The sequence below is a fragment of the Phoca vitulina genome, unplaced genomic scaffold (assembly GCF_004348235.1).
Source record: "Phoca vitulina isolate PV1807 unplaced genomic scaffold, GSC_HSeal_1.0 scaffold33, whole genome shotgun sequence".
In the NCBI taxonomy this organism is placed as follows: domain Eukaryota; kingdom Metazoa; phylum Chordata; class Mammalia; order Carnivora; family Phocidae; genus Phoca; species Phoca vitulina.
The window spans coordinates 18,188,748-18,205,826 of NW_022589736.1; the positions used below are offsets into that span (position 1 = coordinate 18,188,748).

The following is a 17,079-nucleotide window of genomic DNA, read 5'->3' on the forward strand; positions in this document are numbered from 1 at the left end:
GAAAAGTTTTGTTTCTCTTTTTTTCTCCAATGATAAATAAAAGAATCCTATAGTTCAAAATCATTTATTTTTCTGATTTCTAGTTTTTAAAGACTGTCACTGGCAAATTGCCTTCAAGAATGTGGTTGTTTTCCAATTTTATTTGCCCCTGAGAACTAAGAGGGAAAAACTTTTTACACGTTTTTTTCAATTTCTTCCTAGTTATACAAGATCTAAGCAGGTAACATGAAGAAAGTCACTAAACCAAAAGTCACAGGAAGCAATAGGTGTGTGGGTTCCTTGATGAGACGGATCAATGAAGTATTCAGCAGCCCAACTCAAATCCATAGTCAGGCAGACCTAGGTTTGACTCCTGACTGCTTATAAGCTATGTGATCTTGGGCAAGTTATTTACCTTCTCCGAGCCTCATGGTCTTATATTTTAAAGTGGGAATAAAACTAATTCCTAACGTTTCTTGATTTTGTCATAGTTGCAAGAATTAAAAATTGCCCCAGCACAGTGTCTCAATGAAGTTTCATAAAATAATTATATTCTTATATGCTGTACCTTCTAACAACACACAAGGAGTGCCAAGGGGCCTTGTAGACTCTCTGAGGTCTGGTTAATTGCTCCCCAGTGCACCCAGCAAAGTGCTTTGCTCATAGTGGGAGCTCTACAAATATGCGTTGATTGGATGATGATGGTCTCATATAGTGAGAGATGAAGCACAGACTCAAACCCAGGCAGCCTCTGAGCCCAGAGTCTGTTTTCCATGACTCAGCATGTGACCTGACCTGGAGATTCGGTCTCTGTGGGTCTGAGATGAAGCCAGATACCCCTATTTACAGCAAGACCACAGGGTCTCCCAGTGACACACCCAGGTGAGGACTACTGGACTCCAGCGGTGACACAAAGAGGTGAAATCATCTGCCCAAGTTTGCAAACATCTGGCTAGTAAGGGAGGTGGGGCTGGAACAAATCCGAGTCAGCTGCCGGCCACGGCAAGCAGGTGCTTGACCCTGCCCCCCGCATTTGGCTCGGGCCCTCTGATTTCTGCTGCTGAATTATTACAGCAGAAAGATGGCCCTGCGGTGGGAAATAGTGAAATAGGCCATGCAATGGGATTGGAAGGCTTCCTGAGAATGGTCTTCTTAGCTTTGGGCAGTGGAAGGAAGTCCGTTCTGGCACCTTGCCCAGCTGGGCGTGGACGAGCCCCTGTACCTGTCGGGCAGGCCCCGCAGTAGAAGGAGCCCGGCGTGTTGAAGCACTGTGCGAGCGTTGAGCACGGTGAGGGCTGGAGGCTGCACTCATCTATGTCCAGCACACAGGCCGGGCCGCTCGGCGGGGACGTCCACCCCGCGTCGCAGAGGCAGCTGTACCTGGGCTGGCAGAACAACAAGAGTGTGACTCAAGGCAATCAAGAAAATGAGCAAGAAAAGCCTTTGAAAATCTCACCAAGCCCCCAGCTGTTGATCCTCTAGCGTTTGTTTCCATAAGGCCAATTGAGTGGCTTCTCTTCTTCTTCCCATATGATTAAGCATTTAGACCAGACCACACAAAAAGAGAAACATCTTTATTTCGGAGTAAGGCAAACCTATAATTTGTCCCAAAGATGCCAGGGAAAGAGCAACCACAATCAAGAACTGTAAGTCAATATAATTAAAGTCAATGCACTCAGCCTGCTGTGTTTTTAGAGGGAAAAACACCCATAGAGGCACAGACCTTGGAAAATCCATTCTGTTTGTTTCCTTTTTGAAAGTCTCTCCTTCCCTTCCCACCCACTCTCTCCTCCCACCATCACTGGAAGGGAACCATTCTCCATCACAAGGGTAGGGAAAAAAAAAAAAAAAAAAAGAACTAAAAATAAAGACCCGAAGGTCTCATACAAGGCCAAGTGGGCCGGGTCTGGGTGATCTTGAAGGTCAGGAGCCAAGGTTGTCAGGATCCAGAGCACAGGGGCCACTCAGGGAGGTGGCTCAGAGTCTGCAGGGCCAGAAACAATCCAGACTCCCTAGAAGGGCATGTTGCCAGCAAGAGTGGGCCTTTGGTGTTTCCATGTCTCGTCACTGTTCCAACTCATGAGGCCACGAGAAGGTCATGTCTCAGAGACAGGCGGACGAAGGAACAATAAAAATGGTAGCAATTTCTATAATGATATCACCTCTGGGTCCAGTTTTCTGTTTTTTTATGGACAACCCTCATCTTTTTCCTCACCTGCGCCCCACTTCAGAGCAGGAAGTGACTTCCTCTCTGTAGCTCTGCCAAAGCCGTGCTCATACGCAGACGTGCCACATCCTGTGGGGGACTCACCTGGTCAGCCTGCACGCGGACTAGATCCTCGCAGATGCCGTGGACACAGAGCTCCTTGGAGCCCCCTTCACAGTCGTCGTATCTGGATGCACACTGGGGGCCGTGTGTCTCAGGTGAGCAGAGACAACTATGGGTTACACAAGAGCATAACATCAGGGCAAGTGCCTGTTTCTTAGCATCAATTAAGAAAATAATAATTCCAACTCTAAGTCATTGACATTCACGTGGAATCCTAAACCAGACAACCAGATTTATTGGCTGGGGTCTTGAAAGAAAATCACTCAAGCGGTAGATTGAGTACGCGTGTTATCTCTCAAATACAGTCTGAGAGGGGCACAACGTACTATCTGGGCATGACTACCACCATAAATTCTTCTCGTATCAGGTCATCAAACAGCACTTTCAAAGGTCAGACATCCATAAACTAAGGGGGATGGAGTTCATTCGGGATGGTAAAGGGAGAGATCAAGTCCATTCATTGTCCCTCCAACTGGACCCACCAGTAAGCACAGGTGACCTTGACGGAGCTGATATATTCCCAAATGTTCTCTGGAATTGTATAACCCCACAGGCATGGTATAGCCACATCTCAGGGAATACAGTAATTATTATCATATTACAAAGGGCACTACTTCTATCCATAAGAGATGCAGTTAACATAGTAACATTTCTTTCATAGCCATATTTTAACTCACAAATGCAATTTTACGTAATACCCAAGCTCACGGGCAGTGGGTGTTTTGTTATGAGAAAATTTCAGCTCGATAATAATCAGATGAGCAAAGTTGTTTTAAACTATTGCAATCCTTCAAGTTGCTGCATTAGCTTTCTATCTGTGCTCAGCTTCAGAGGGAATGTGGAAGATGTGAGAATGGCAAGCTGGGGCAGGGAAGCAGGTGAAGGGGTCACAGAGCTTAAGCTTCTTTATTTTCACATGTTTGAGCACTTCTGCTGGAGTGGAGAGCCAGACCCAGAGGTCACCATTTGCCCGCCCTTGAGCAGCGCTGGCCCTCACAGAAGCCACTGACCATGGGGGTCAAGGATCAGAGACAAGGAACAGGGAGGACCTGCTTGGCCAGGAACTACTTTCTGAGTGTTATGGAAAGGGGCCATTCTATAAGGTGAAGAAGCTCTTTTAACAATCCTTGTTGATGAGGCACAAGGAGCTCAGCTGATGTCGGAAGAGGAATACAAATGTGTGATTGATGTGTGGGAGAGGAGAGTCTAGAGAGCAAGAGCCACGCTCTGGGCACAGAACAGGGTGTACCCACAGAAGGGCCCAGAAACATCTGTTGGGGGGGCACCTTTCTGTGGGTTCTAAGGAAGAAGAGATCACTGAGCGTGGCCAGAGATGGAGAGGAAGACTACTGTGAGTATCATTCAGGCACTTACACGTAGAACGGCCAGACTTGGCAAATAAAGACACAGGATACCCAATTACGCTGGAATTTCAGATAAATGAATACTTTTTTTGGTATAATTATGTCCCGGTGCAATTTTTAACACCAATATATATTGTGTAAAATCTGCTCGTTAATAAATTACATATATGATCATTCCAAGGTTGTCTTTCTCATTAAGACAAGGTCATAGACTAATAGCAATAGATGATTAAACTTTAAAAAAAATTTTAATTATTCATTCTCTACCCATAACTATTTAACTTCTCATCTCTCTCTTTCCATACTCTCCCTCTCATATCCTCGTCCCTTTCCTCTTTACTCTCCCATCCTTACACAGAATACTCTTTTAGGATATTTCATTAGACTCTTGATTACAGAACTTTACACTATTTCACATACATACTTGAGCATTGGACCCAGGTGGCTTCCATGCTAAAAGTATATTTTACCACCACTTCCACCCATCAAAAAGAATTTTTTTCGAATCTTTAAACCAACTTCCCTAGGTTTCTGAGCTTATCCTGTATAAGAGGTCTGAGTATTCTTGACCCTACGGGACAAGACTGCCTGGGTTTAAATCCTGATACTACCTAGTAACTGTTCACCTTAGACAATGTAATAACTCCCTCTGCCCCTGTTTCTTGTAACATACTAGTGCCAATCCATGAGCACTAGTTTCACCTTGGGGGGTCTCAAGACATTTTCCCATAGGAAGCGCTCAGGAAATTGTGTTTATCTTATCACTAAGTGCTTTGCTATAGGAAAATGACTTAAGATTTGAGAGGAGATTCTGGTTCGTGGACCTGCAGTTAAATCCCCTCTATCTCTCTCCTCCTTCTTACTTGGAGATGAGTGAATTTTCATCCTACACTTTTCTCTAAAGAACTACAAAGTATACTTCTTTCATTTAAATGTAGCTTCATGTGAGGAACAGAGGGAGGAAGGCAGCCAAGTATACACTAGCTTCCTTGCTATGATCCTCAAAGACAAGTATTAATCCCATTTTACTGGCTAGGTTCACATTGCCCAAGGCCACAGGATTAGGAATTGGCAGAAGATGAATTAAAACCTAGGTCGGTGTTACTCTTGCACCCATGCTCTTCTACGTCACACCCCCATATTCTGAAAGGTAGTTAGTTGAAGACTTTTCTTTTCTTTTCTTTTCTTTTAAATTTATTTAAGTAATCTCTACACCCAACGAGGGGCTCAAGGTCACCACCCCAAGATGAAGAGCCACATGCTCTTCCGACTGAGCCAACCAGGTGCCCCGAAGACTTTTCATTTTTATGTGTCTTTTTAACCTAACAGTGTTTGCATGCAAAATATATTCTTAAGGTATCTGGATATGTCCTTTAAAGAAAAAGAGTGATAAATTATATACGTCCCAGTAGAAGTCACCATTGTAAGGACTTTCTATTGCTGGTTTGGTTCTGGCAGAACAAAACTGGGCTTTTCAGTGTTCAAGAACACTGCAAGTGCATTTGGCAATTGAAAAGAGGTCAAATACACTTTCATAGTCATAGTTTAACTTATATGTTAGAGTCCATGGTTCAATATTAACATAACTGACTAACTGAAATAGGTAATAAGCTTAATTCCTAACTACCACTGACCTAAAACCAGATTATCCTCATCATTCAACCTCTGCATGTTTTAAAAACCCACCAGTGATGACAGTGGAAAGAAATAAAATAAAATATGCGAACCGTCATTGTGCTCTTGGAGAAAAAAAAACCAAACTCAACTTTTTTTTCTAGAAAGCCTTCTAGATCTGAGCCCAAAGTATATGATATACACCATCCATACATGGCAAATTTGCATCCCAAGGTCTGTCTTAATCCAAAGTAAGGAGGAGAACAATACGCATCAGTTCTTCAGAATAAAGAGTCATTAACAGCATCGGAGTGGCAAAATATTATCTGCTGGCTGTGTGAAGCAGTCAGGGGCAAGACCTCCAGCCACAGGAACCAGTGGAAATAGACAATGGTCTCCTTGCTCTAGTTTCATTACTCGAAAAAAAGTTTTTACCAGAAAGTTTCCTATGAAACAGGGCTTCCAATTAATTAGTATCTGCATAGTGCTTTATCTTTCAGAGGTCTTTATAATTAGGAATTATTAATCCCCTTAAATAAAGACTCCTTTGTCTTCCCAAGTAAACGGGTTCCAAGAGTTAAAGGCTGAACGAGGCCCCAAACCCAGAGCAAACCCTTTGTTGTGATCACATTTCTCCAGGTCCAAATTATTCAACAGTGGCTCATTTTCCTTTAGCAAATGTCCGTAGAAGTTTCCCGAAGAGGTTTTGAGCTTCAGGGAAGCTACTGATTAACGGGCATTTAATCTCACATAATTAATAGAACACAAGAAAGTATCTAAATGTTCTCTGTTTCATTACACAGATTCCACAAAGCAAGCATTTAGTCTTATGCTCATGTACCTTTTTCTATTTTCTGTTATTCCTCCCAAAAGTCTCCATCAAATGCCTGAATTAGAGTGTTTAGTTCATAGCTATCAATTGGAATTCATGGGGCTTCATAAACTATCCTCATATCAAGAGGAAAAAAAAAAACTGACTTAAATGTTCATTCTTAACTGTCCTCCAGCATATCTATGAAGGACACAGACTAGAAACCAAAACCATTTCCAGAGTCACCACAATGAGTCCTTGGGTTGTTTGGTTTTTTTTTTTTTGGGGGGGGGGGTTGTTTTTTGTTTGTTTGTTTGTTTTTTATAGGAAGGTACAAAAGAGAATGCAATATTGCTCATATAAAGTTGAATCTGTCATTTAGGCAGCTCCCAACAAATAAAAATGGTTCTCTCTTCCTCTTTCTCTCTCGTGATTATACCTGGAAAAAAGAACTCTAATCTCTGACATGCAGCAAATAGTTACATTAATTCTTTTTCTTTTCCATTTTGCAGGAGTAAAAGTAATGTGCTGGGGGGAGACAAAAATCAATTTTGCCTGGATCTTTGGGTCCTATCCCACCTGCTGCACATCTTTGTTAGTGGCCTGCAAGACCCCAGAGGACAGTGATGATAAAGGAAGACCAGGAGTGAGATCTAATCTCCAGGACATTCCTGGATATCAGGAAGGCAGGAAACTGTTTGCACTAGGAGTCATTTTCCTCCAGTATCTCTGAGCAGCAATTCTTATTGATAAGTGCCTATAAACAGAGATCAGGAGATAATGCTTTCAGGGGAATGAAAGATTAGACCTGCATTTTGGATCTAGCCCAAGCTTGAATGCTCATAAAAGCAGGCAGGGATCAGGGAGTTCATTAAAATGAGAAACAAAGTCCTGAAAGCAGAAGTCTCTTCAATAACATAATACTTAAGTCAGAGGTGATTGATTTGGGTTTCGCACAATGATGAAGCTCATGAAAATATCTATCAGAAGTTTGAATGAATTCACTTTGTGACTTGGAATGAGCAAAAATTTTTAAGATCAGATCAAAAGAACAAAAGGATCAATTATACGAAAAAGAGAAGGATTGTGATTGCTTTTTGAGAAAACAGTGTGTTAACAGATGACAAGGAAATGACAAAATTATTGCTAGAAAGAATAGAATGGATATTGTTACAAGGGAATGGGAGAACAAGATAGCAGAGACATTAGTAAGAAAGCAAATAATTGTTCTTTACTCCAGTGAGATTATACCGCTGTGTATTGAAAAAATTTGTTCATGTTATAACAGAATAAACTTTTCTACCTTTTAATAATCACAGAATATAGAAGACCAACCAAAAAATGGGGAAAGATAATGTCTAGAGTGTTTTTTTCAGTGATTTTAAGGAACCATACAAAAGTAGGTTTGATGTTGATCTGCCATAAATTTCTAGATTTGATTTTTTTTTTAAGATTTATTTATTTAAGAGAGAAAGCACAAGTGGATGACGGGGCAAAGGGAGAGAGAGAAGCTCAAGCAGACTCCAGGAGCTCAATCTCACAACCCTGAGATCATGACCTGAGTCTAAACCAAGAGTCAGAGGCTTAACAGACTGTGCCACCCAAGTGCCCCAGACTTGATTATTTTAAAAGCTGATGTGTCAGCCACTGTAGCTTTAATAACCAATACTCCTACAGTCTGATGGCAACATGGAGGTGTTGGGATGCCTAACTCAACTTAGCAAGGAAAAGGAAGTTTTCTTGGAGAGGGTGATGGCTGAGCTGAGCAGGAGGATGCTGTAGACAAGCCACTTGACAGAGTAAGTTGGAAGAGAAGATAGGAGCTGTGTGATGATTGTGGTAAGGGGCCTCATGGCTAATTGAGGAAAGGCAGTGAGAGTTAACTATGTGGAGAAAACCTCAGTTTAGTCTCTCATCTTGTTATGGTTAACATTTTCCATAGCACTTGAATGAAGACATCCTTACTAAAGCTATCAGCTCACTTCTCTAATGAATGGGTGTGGCATGGGCTCCCGGGTATGGTGGGGCAGCCCTCCTCTGCTTAAGGTTCTTCAACAGCAGCCCCTTCAGTGCTCTGACTCTCACTAACCCATGCTGTCCGTACTCTCTATGGAAGCCACCGGGGCCTTCTGGTTCCTCAGGGACTCCAGAGAAAGACTTTCTTCATGGGGTAAGAGTTGAGGACGCACAAGCTTTTCTTCATCTAAATAAATAGCTACACATCATTAAATAAGAGCTATATATTGCTGTTAATACTGGTAATTAATCATGGATGCTCTTAACTATGCGATGTTTTAGTCCTTCAAAGATATATTTAATGAAAGAAAGAAGGAAAGAAGAAAGAAGAAAGAAAGAAATAAAGAAAGAAAGAAAGAAAGAAAGAAAGAAAGAGAAAGAAAAGAAAAGAAGGAAAGGAAAGAAAGGAGAAAAAGGAAAGGAAAGAGAAAAGAAAAGAGAAACATTACCTGTAACTCCCTGCTGTATTTTCACATGTGGCTCCATTCTGACATCCCAAGGGTGTTCCTGAGTAAATCGCACATTCATTCACATCAAGTGAGCACAGAGGACCCTGCATTCATGTAAAGAACAAAGTCAGGTGCTATGGGTCACAGAAGCATCTGGGGCCAATATTCCTATGATATGCTCAAGGATTTATATGTGCCCAATAAAGAAGTCTTCAGTTAAGCGAGATGAAATCACATCAATACTAATATCCAGTTATCCTTCCTCTTGAACTCAGATTTGGCCTAAGGGAGCCAAAGAGCTCTTGGTAAAATCAGGCCAATCACACAAGAAGAATCCTTATACTAACTAATCCTCATGTTACTATGAGGCTATGCCTGGGAATAGTCACTTAATTTTTTTTAATGCACATGTTCAGGAACATTTTCACCATTAATAGAAAAGGGCAAGAAAATTTACATGGCTACATCAAGATTCATTTATTACTTTTAGTGCTGAACAATTTAAATTGATGCTAGCCTAAATATCATGCCCTTCCACGTAGTTATGCAGTCAAGTGGGTTGATTCCTTAAGATGACTCAGTGGGTTATGCAGTCATGCTCGCCATTGTTTGGATTTTGGCATACATGCTGTAATTCATCCTGATTTGGGAGACCACAGAATCCTAGAAACTTTGGATGGAGAATTAAATATGTCCGAATGATTCCAAAGAAACCACTGATGCTGATTAACTGTCATTTTTAACCAAAGACCAAGTGACTTACCTTCCACTGGGAGGGACAGATACAATAAAAGGAATCATGGAGATTGAGGCAGGTTCCCCCATTTTGGCAGGGATTGCTGCTGCAAACCTTTCTGTCAACTGCCTGAAACAAAGACAGGGCAGTCAGCAAGACCATCGTACTTTCAGCAGGCAGCAAAGAAAGGCATGTTTCAGGGCAGAGGCTTGTGTGAAACTACATTTTACTCCTAGTCAAGGGAGGGTCCTCCTCCAGACTTTAAATCAATTACTGAAAGTTCTTCTTCAAATCAACTCTCTCATGGAAAAAACAAAGTGTTTTACATGGTCAGTCCTATGCATTTTCCTTCACCATGGGATGAGGCACAAGGGGAGAGGATACTCTATTCTTTGGAAAAGCATTGTTCACCTGAGAAATAGACGCTGGTGGACAAGAGTAAAGATTTCAGGTTGGGAATAAAAATGGGCATTCCTATTGTACTAAGAAAACAAAATGGGAATTCCGGTTCTTTTGTTGCTATTCTTCTCTTCGGTACTTCCAGATAAGCATTTGAAATCTGATCATCTTTTGCTGCTACCCCTCCTCCTGTGGGTTAAGATGACTGAACTATTTTCACTCCAAGTAAGTCCCTTTGTTTGAGATGTGGGCTTAAATACACCCTCTACTCCTGCGCTCACATGACTACTTTCAGACCAGAGTCACGAACAGACCTGCCTTTGTCTACATAACCTGGGGAATCTTACCATATGTCAGCTACTAGTTCCAATCTCATAAGCTTTGTAATGCCTTTGGGGGCAGAAAACTTTAGAGAGGAGGAGTGGTTATGCAAGAAAAGCTATTTTACTAACTTCATCTATTCATAGTCTAATTCTCTGTTTTAAAAATTAAAATAGGGCTAAAAAATAAAATTTTTAAAAATTAAAATTAAAATAGGGGCAAATTATTCATGACATTCTTTTTTTTTTTTAATCCAATGACTCACAGAGAAAGTCATGTCTGTTCCCTTCATTTTACAGATGAAACAGAGCCAGAGGGTAGCCAACTAACTGACTAAGCACCGTTTATTGTCAAACCCATCTCTCTCCTCTTTTGTCAAAAGGAAGGTGACCACGCATGTGGGGGTCTCTTTCTGGACTCTGTTTTCTTCCATGATCCCATCTATCTTTGTGCCCTGTACCACAAATAGGCCTGTTCATCAGAGGACACAATTATGGAAATTAACCACAAACTCATGAGAAGTTCTCTGGCACACAAAAGCAACGTTGTCTGGCACTTTAAAACTTGAAAACCTATGGAGGCCCAGCAGGAAATGGAATCAGTAAGCAATTAGGAGGAAGATATTGGGGAATGATGATGGCTATAGTACCAGAGAGCACTTGCCCTATTGGAATGCATAAAAGGTACTTACATCCAAAAATCATTAAAAAATTCTTCCTAGGGTATGGGGGGAGGGAGAGTCTGGGGTCATCTGACTATGGCCTCCAGGTTTTGACCTTTGGTAGCAATAATGAAACACTCCAGGAGACTGGAGGCTATAGTACTGTGTCTTGCTCCAGAGGTATGATTCCTTGCTCGTTTTCATTCATTCAACTACTCCCTAAAAAAGATAAAGGCTGAGGAGCAATTTATTATCAAAGTCAGGAAAAGGCATATATACCTGAATTTGCTCACCAAGTTTAAAACACCAAAATGGAGGACCACACTTGAAGGATAATCACAACAGATCCAGAATATGAGAACAGGGATTTTTAGCCTGGAATCTCCTAACTTTTATTCAAAAATTTTAAAAAGGGGCATTCTGTGCATTTCTCTGGGTAAAAGGTTATAGCTTCCATGAAAACCTTAAAAACATCAGCCAACTTCAAAACAGATGAGAGGTCTAAAATTACAAGGACAAGTTTATAAGCATGTACTTATAAAGTTATGGAAGGTTTACTCTAAGAAACTTCTCAAATTTAATTACCAGCAAATGTACTTTTAAGGAATTTTGAAATATTTTGTGGGACGCATGGGTGGCTCAGTCAGTTAAGTGTCTGCCTTTAGCTCAGGTCATGATCCCAGGGTTCTGGGATCAAGCCCTGTATCGGGCTCCTTGCTCAGTGTGGAGCCTGCTTCTCTCTCTCCCTCCGCCTGCCGCTCCCCCTGCTTGTGCTCTCTCTCTCTCTCACTCTCTCTCTCTATTTCTGTCATATGTCAAATAAATAAATACTTAAAAAAAAAAAAGAAATATTTTGTGAATACCCCAAGCCTCTGAGTTTAATGTTGTAGAAGATGCATGGCCTTTCTTTTTTCTTTTTTTTAAAGATTTATTTATTTATTTTAGGAAGGGGATGGGGAGAGGCAGAGGGAGAGGGAAATAATCCTCAAGCAGACTCCCCACTGAGCACAGAGCCCGACATGGGGCTTGATCCCAGGAAAGCGAGATCATGACCTGAGCCAAAATCAAGTCAGCTCTACCGACTGAGCCACCCAGGTGCCCTGATGCATGGCCTTTCAATACTCAGTCCTAGACGCTGGAATCAGCAAGTTGGGGGGTCACTAGCTGACAGGTTTAGCTCACATGCTTCACAAGCCCAATGACCTGGGGCTGGTTACTTTATCTGAGACTCAGGTTCCTCATCTGTATCTTGGGAAGCACGAACTGTGCTGAGAATTAAATTAAAGGAAAAAGCGAAGTCCTTGATATGGATTATCCATCTACCTTAAGATAAGAAATGCCAGCCCCATCAATGATTCTAGTGTATTTTCAGTGAAAGATGTCAGACAAGTAGTAGTTATGGGACCTACCTGCTGTAAGCTTTGAAATTTTCTCTCCATATCCACAAGCTAAGTAGTAGGGAAGAGAAAGCATCAGTTAGCATTCACATGTGATATTGCCCCTTGGCATATTTTCCTAACACCCTCTGCTGGGGACTCACTTTGTCTGTTGATTCCTTTTTTATTGTTTTTTCTCTCCTCATTCCTCTTCCCTTCAGGCTTCCCTTCCTTCCTACTGCTTTCCATCATATAGATTTTTTTTTAAAGGCATTGATAAATTGACTCATTGCTTCTCTGCACACAGCAACTCTGGAATTTTCATAAATGACAGTGGTTCACCCACTTCACCAATAAGAAGATTCTATCAGAACGTAGGCAAGACCTACTTATGCAACAAGCTCTTGTCACAGCATTACAACCTTCAGCCCATCACTACCTCTGCATCCCCTATTAGACTTATATCATCTAACTGAAAAATCCATAATTACAATGCTAAATTTCTAAAGAGGATGAAAAGCTACTATGTCTTCTGAGAGACATTACTTACAAAGTTGAATTAAGAAAACCCATTTGTGCTAAAGATGCGGATGTCAGACTTACCTTAGAATTAAGCTGATGGATTTGACTGGAAATATTTTGAGGCAGACCGACTGCACTCCTTTTTAAATCTATAATATCATCTTTGTTTCTCTGGATCTAATTTCAAAAAGGAAAAGGAGGAGGAGAAGGCTAGTGACAAAGTCATGTGTCTGTTACAGATACAAAATTTTTTAAAGTCGAGTCCTGTTCTTTTTTAAGCACCAAAATCTTGCCCATTATTGTAAAAATCAACACAATGCCATGTATAATAAACATCGGACTAAAATAGCCATGGAATAATTCTCTTCGCCCTTTTCAGTTAACAACACATCAAGCTACTTTCCATTTGCATTTTCTCTCATAACGGTTGGGAGTGCTCGTTGAGAGGCCTGGCCTGGAGACAGACGGCTTGGGGTTTAGATCCTGGCTCAGCCATTTCCTGGGGGTCCTTGGGCGAGCCGTTGTACTGCTGCCCGTTTCCTTTACCTCCCTTACAAACAGGGTGATAATAAAGCCAAGCTCACAGGACAGTTGTGGGGGTTCGATGGGATAACGCACAGCAAGTGTGGAGCACACTGGATAGCCCCTAGGAAGCTCTAAATAATGCTAGCTTCTAACATTACGAATGATACATCAGTGTGATACGGTAACTAAAGGACACTGAAAACACTCAGGAAGGCAGGAGAATAATTGACCAATCCTGTTCTCTGGCACAAGTAAACTGGTCACATTTAACCTTTCTCTGGCCCCTCTCCTTCCTTGCTCCTCTTGTGAAGGAGTCCCAGTATGACCCTGGGGCCCTTCTCTGGATTAGATGGATTAGAGGACATAAGCCCCCATCACGAGCCACTTCCCACTAGAATTCCTCCTTCTGCCCATCATTAACCCTAGGGCATTGTTCTTTATAGGACTTCCCTCACCTCCAGTTAGGTTCCCCAGGCTAAAGATTTAAGGTATGGATTCATATAGACCTCTTGAATTAAATGACTCTAAATGGAGATACAAAATTACTTTGATGTATTTCCATTGTATTACCTGATGTAAACATTCGCCAAGGTCTTCCTCATTTAATTTGATTTTTCCCAGGGATCCAGTTCTGAATTCAATGTTCTGAGCAGCCCCAGCAAGAAACACTAAATTTCCCCTTTCTGCAGCCATCCGAGGCCTATATAAGTCAAACCAGAGGATGCATCAATGATGAACACATGTAATTTTTTTTTAAAGATTTTATTTATTTATTTGACAGAGACAGAGATAGCGAGAGCAGGAACACAAGCAGCGGGAGAGGGAGAGGGAGAGCAGGCTTCCCGCCGAGGAGGGAGCCCGATGTGGTACTCGATCCCAGGACCCTGGGATCACCACCTGAGCCGAAGGCAGACACTTAACGACTGAGCCACCCAGGCGCCCGAGCACATGTAATTTTTAAACAACAACGTTTCTCACTGAATATCTGTAGACTGCTTACACCTTTACTCTGTGGTCAACCCAACCAAATTCTCCCTGCTCATCTGCCCTTTCTTCCCTGCAGATTTCTTAGAGATGGCTCCTAGTAATTGCAAACTTGCTTTATTTGCAAAATGGTCAGTGAATAATTTAAGTAGAAGATAATCCCCTACATCAATCTAAATGTTTTTCCCTATTTGTCTTCAACATCATTGTTTTCTTGCAGAAAAATTACACCTTTGTTTCTCTGGCTATTTGTGGAAACTAATGACCACCTGCCCTCGACCCTCAGCAGCAATAATCCATGTGTCTACTTACTGTTGGAGCTCAGTACTTCTCTTTTGTCTCTGCAGCTCAAGTTCTCCAGTTCCACCATTTGATCCAGCAAATGTCAACAAAATAACCAAACTCCAAAGAAAAGATGAGGACATGTTCCTCAGCAACCCTCCTCCGTTGTCAGGAAGAAGGAAGCCCTCCAGCCGAGTGTGGGATTTGAGAGAAAGCAAATCAGGCGGATGTACTTTGGCCTGTGAAATATCCTGCAACTCTTCAGTTCTCTCTTCTTTGCCCTTGACGGCTACGTTATTTTTCCTTCCCAAGGGGTGTAAATGATCTTAGATCTTCAACTTGTGAGAGGTCAAAATCTACCTTTAAGTGATGCACAACTTAATCATTACCTCTCTGACCTTTGAAATAGTAACAGACTGCTTTGGAAACATCCACTAAAGCAATCCTTGCTTAAGAAGTAGCCACCTTTCAGCAAACGATACTAGAAAAACTGGATACTCACATGCAAAAAAAAAAAAAAGAATCTGGACCTTACTTTACACCACATACAAAAAATTAACTCAAAATGAACCAAATATCTAAAAATGGGAGCTAACACTCTTTAGAAGAAAACAAAGGAGGAAAGGCTTGTGACAGTGCACTTGGCAATGATTTTTTGGATATGACACCAAAAGCATAGGCAACAATAACAAAATAATGGATACGTTGGACCATTTGAAAATGAAAAACCTTTTGTATACCAAAAGACACCATCAACACAGTGAAAGACAACTCACAGAATGGGAAAAAAATTCACTAATCATATATATGATAAGAGGTTAATATCCAGAATACATAAAGAACTCCCATAACTCACCAACAATAAAAAAGAACCACTTTCTAACATGGGCAAAGAAAATAGGCATTTTTCCAAATAAGATGTACAAATTGCCAAAAAACACATGAAAAGATGCTCACCTTCACTATTCATTAGGGAAACATAAATCAAAACCACAATGAGATATCACTTCACACCCATTAGGATGGCTACTATCAAAACAAACAAAACCCAGAAAATAACAGGTGTTGGTGAGGATGTGGAGAAACTGGAGCCCTTGTGTACTCTTGGTGAGAAAGTAAAATGGTGCAGCCATTACAAAACAGTATGGCAGTTCCTTAAAAAATTAAACAGAATTACCATGGGATCCAGCAATTGCACATCTGGGTATATACCCAAAAGACCTGAAAAAAAGAGACTCAAATAGGTATTTGTACAACCATGTTCACAGCAGCATTATTCACAATCGCCAAAATATGGAAGCAATCCCAATGTCCATTGACAGATATGAATGGATAAAAAAATATGTTACATGCATACAGTGGAATATTATTCACTATGGAAATTCTGGCACCTGCTACAACATGGATAAACCTTGAAGACATTATGCTGAGTGAAATAAGTCAGACACAAAAGGCCAAATACTGTATGCTTCCACTTATATGAAGAACCTAAAGTAGTCAAACTCACAGAGACAGAATGTAGCATTGGTTTTCTGGGCTGGGGGAAGGGAGGATAGGGAGTTCTTGTTTAATGAACAAGAGGTTCACTTTGGAAAGATGAAAAAAGTTCCAGAGATGGATGGTGGTGACGGTTACACAACAACAAGAATGTAATCCCACTGACCATTAAAAATGTTTAAAATGAGAGACACCTGCATGGCTCATTAGGTTAAGTGTCAAACTCTTGGTTTCAGCTCAGGTCATGAGCCCCGCATTGGGCTCCACGCTCAGCGTGGAGTTGGCTTAGGATCTCTCTCTCTCTCTCCCTCTGCCCCTCCCCCTGTTCTATAAATAAATAAATAAATAAATAAATAAATAAATAAATAAATAAATAAAAACTTTTAAAAAATGACTGAAATTATAAATTTTATGTTAGGTATAGTTTAAAATTTAAAAAAATTGAAACCAGAGTTAGAAAGATGGGATGGGAACTAGTCTCTATGGGAAACCCTTTGAAGAAATAAAAGGATGCTTTGCATGTAGACTGATTGTTTTCAAAGATTTAGAAAAAATAGGCTATGAAAAATTTGGAAGTGCCATCAAAAATTTTAGATAGTATCTACATAAAATTACCCCCTTAAATAAAGCAGTACAGTTTGATATGGAGAAATATAACACCATTTTACACATGTTCTATTCAAAAATAGCAACAAAAATAGCTGGCATGTTGCTGTTTACTTGAGGTGATACGGAGGTTAAGTAATGAGGTTTTTTTGTTATGTTGTTGTCTGTTTTAAGAAAAGGGTATAATGCAATAAATGGTATCTCCAGATGAATATATTTCTTTAAAGTTACAGTTGTCCAAGTTTTGTTTAAAAGCTTAACAACCTGGGGTGGGGATGGGGGAAAAGCTTGACATTGTGAAATATTTGTCAACTTAGAACTGGACAAAATAGGATGGGGTAGAATCTTCCAACACAAAGGACAATTCTATCCCTCTGAGCTATGACCATAACTATTTTCATTATTATATTTTCTTAAAGTATATGCACGTACTCAGCAAATCTTTTTGTGCAACAGAAAAGGTCTCCAGCGTGATCTCAATAAGAACTTCCTGTTTTATAGGATTTTCCTGTTTTACTAATGTGCTTATTATTAAACAAAGTAGAGATAATTTTTTTGCTCCTAATCTAGGCATAGAATTCTTAATTGTCCCTCACATTAGAAAAAAA

General features: G+C 40.7%; 1 protein-coding gene across 1 annotated transcript in view; it reads right to left on the reverse strand.

The window, feature by feature from the left end:
* Positions 1–14,667, reverse strand: part of CUBN (cubilin) — a 264,380-nt gene extending 249,713 nt beyond the window's left edge. The window contains exons 1-8 of the mRNA XM_032425570.1: positions 14,399–14,667; positions 13,673–13,802; positions 12,659–12,754; positions 12,089–12,127; positions 9,326–9,427; positions 8,563–8,666; positions 2,291–2,417; positions 1,202–1,364 (exon numbers count right to left, since the gene is read on the reverse strand). Coding sequence (XP_032281461.1) covers positions 1,202–1,364; positions 2,291–2,417; positions 8,563–8,666; positions 9,326–9,427; positions 12,089–12,127; positions 12,659–12,754; positions 13,673–13,802; positions 14,399–14,511 — 874 coding nt within the window. The 5' untranslated portion in view covers positions 14,512–14,667. The remainder of the gene's footprint in view (positions 1–1,201; positions 1,365–2,290; positions 2,418–8,562; positions 8,667–9,325; positions 9,428–12,088; positions 12,128–12,658; positions 12,755–13,672; positions 13,803–14,398) is intronic.
* Between the last annotated feature and the right edge of the window lie 2,412 nt (positions 14,668–17,079).